General features: G+C 33.5%; 1 protein-coding gene across 1 annotated transcript; it reads left to right on the top strand.

The window, feature by feature from the left end:
• The first annotated feature begins 1,049 nt into the window (after nt 1-1,049).
• Nucleotides 1,050-1,914, top strand: LOC109591966 (uncharacterized). Its single transcript, XM_020007550.1, has 3 exons — nt 1,050-1,202; nt 1,259-1,576; nt 1,621-1,914. The coding sequence occupies exons 1-3, from the start codon at nt 1,127-1,129 to the stop codon at nt 1,881-1,883; spliced, it is 657 nt and encodes a 218-aa protein (XP_019863109.1). The 5' UTR covers nt 1,050-1,126; the 3' UTR covers nt 1,884-1,914.
• Nucleotides 1,915-1,925: the final 11 nt, after the last annotated feature.

Raw genomic sequence — 1,925 nt, 5'->3', positions numbered from 1 at the left:
CTTAGATTATTTGGTATTGTTACTATTCCAGTGATCATCATGTCATCATTAACTAGAATTGTTGATATACTGGTACTGCTTATTATGGTATTGTTAGTAGTCATTATTGTAGCTGCTATATTGCTAGGATATTCTCCTTCACATATTGTACTGACCTGTAGTGGTTATGTAAATATTAGCATAGCTTGACAATGCATCAATTGTGTTAGTGTTTTTTAAACTTACATCAATGGTAATATATAATAATACTAGTTGTCTCTCAACTACTGGTGTTACAGAAATGGCAGAGTTACTGAAAGGAACTGAAAGATATACTGTAAATATGAATATAAAACTGCAGTAATGCTAACCTCTTTCATAATAAAAATTGATACTATTTGGTGAACCTATCCCAACATCATTCATAGGAGAAACTGATACATTATTAAAAACACAAGGATTAACATGGCTAGTTGATAATGTAATATTAGTATTATTAGTAATGCTGCTTTCTAATCCATTGGCTACTATATAGTATCCAGTGATAGGTACATTATCCAGTGTATAAGGAGCTGTCCATGTTAATAATACACTGGATCCACCATTAATAATGGTATGATCCAGATTACTGACATCATCCAGTGGACCTGAATGAAATAGGAGATAATAATTTATTAACTATCTACTAACCTTGAATCATTAATAACACAGTGTCACTGTGTTGCACTACTACTGGTGTTAAAGTAGCCACTGCACAACTTATGTTAGTATTATTATTGTAATCATAAGCTATTGCTTGTAACTCAGCTCTTCTAGTGCCACCATTATTAAATGTAGATATAGTAAATCCATTAGCTATTACAGTTTCATCATTTGCTGACTGATTATTAACTCGAAAGGTCACAACATCAGCAACAGCTTCACAAGAGAAAACAACAGTAGAGTTGAGTGTTGTGTTAATAGACACTGGCTGTACTGTTATAGCTTTAATATGATTAGAAATAAAATAGATTTGATTGATTGACTCACTAGCACAATCAAATGTTTCAATGCACTGGAGTAGAAGAAGAACCAGCAGCATTTTAGAAAATTAGGGCGTGGTTCTCTAGACTAGTGACAAAATAATAGTCAAATAGCCTAAACGATAATGGCTAGCATTAACGTGCTACACTTCCTTTCCGCTTTGTTGTGCGCCCTTCAGTTGAGTGGATGTCAATGTGCTAGTAAGTACTTTACTGTACCTTATTCAGCTGTTTCACTCCTTATTGTTTATAAATAGATATTATAACAGTACAGCCAGTCTCTATCAATACAACACTCAACTCTACTGTTTACTTTTGCTGCGAAGCTGCTGCTCAGTACCTTTACTTTAATGTTAATGGTACACTAGCAAGTAATGTAGGTGTCATGGCTAAAGGATTCTTTGGAACAACTACTGCTGGTGTTAATGATATTAAAGTCGGACATCTAGAAGCAGAAGCTTATGATTATAATAATAACACTAATATTACCTGTACAGCTTTCAGTCAATTTCCATTAGATTCAAATGCAGAAGCAAGTGCACAAACCAGTGGCATTGCAGTATTAATGATTCAAGGTTAGTGCATAATGAGTGGATTGTTATCCCTCTCTTTTATTCAGGTCTATTGGATGATGTTGGAAATCTGAATTGGACCACTATTAATTGTTCCAGTGTATTAATAACATGGACACCTCCTTATACACTGGATAACGTACCTATCACTGGATATCTTGTAAATGAGATAGAGCAGAGCAATGCTACTAATATTACACTATCAACTGATCCTGAACACTCCAAATTGTATACCGTATCAGTTTCTGCTATTAATGATGTTGGGATAGGCTCATCTAATTATATCAGTTTTTATTATCCAACAGGTTAGCATAATTAAGGTTTTATATATCTTCATAATATATATTATTAG

The sequence above is a fragment of the Amphimedon queenslandica genome, unplaced genomic scaffold (assembly GCF_000090795.2).
Source record: "Amphimedon queenslandica unplaced genomic scaffold, v1.1 AMPQUscaffold_6704_Cont21340, whole genome shotgun sequence".
In the NCBI taxonomy this organism is placed as follows: Eukaryota; Metazoa; Porifera; class Demospongiae; order Haplosclerida; family Niphatidae; genus Amphimedon; species Amphimedon queenslandica.
Note: the sequence above shows the minus strand (reverse complement) of the source record. Positions and strands in the feature narration are given on the sequence as shown.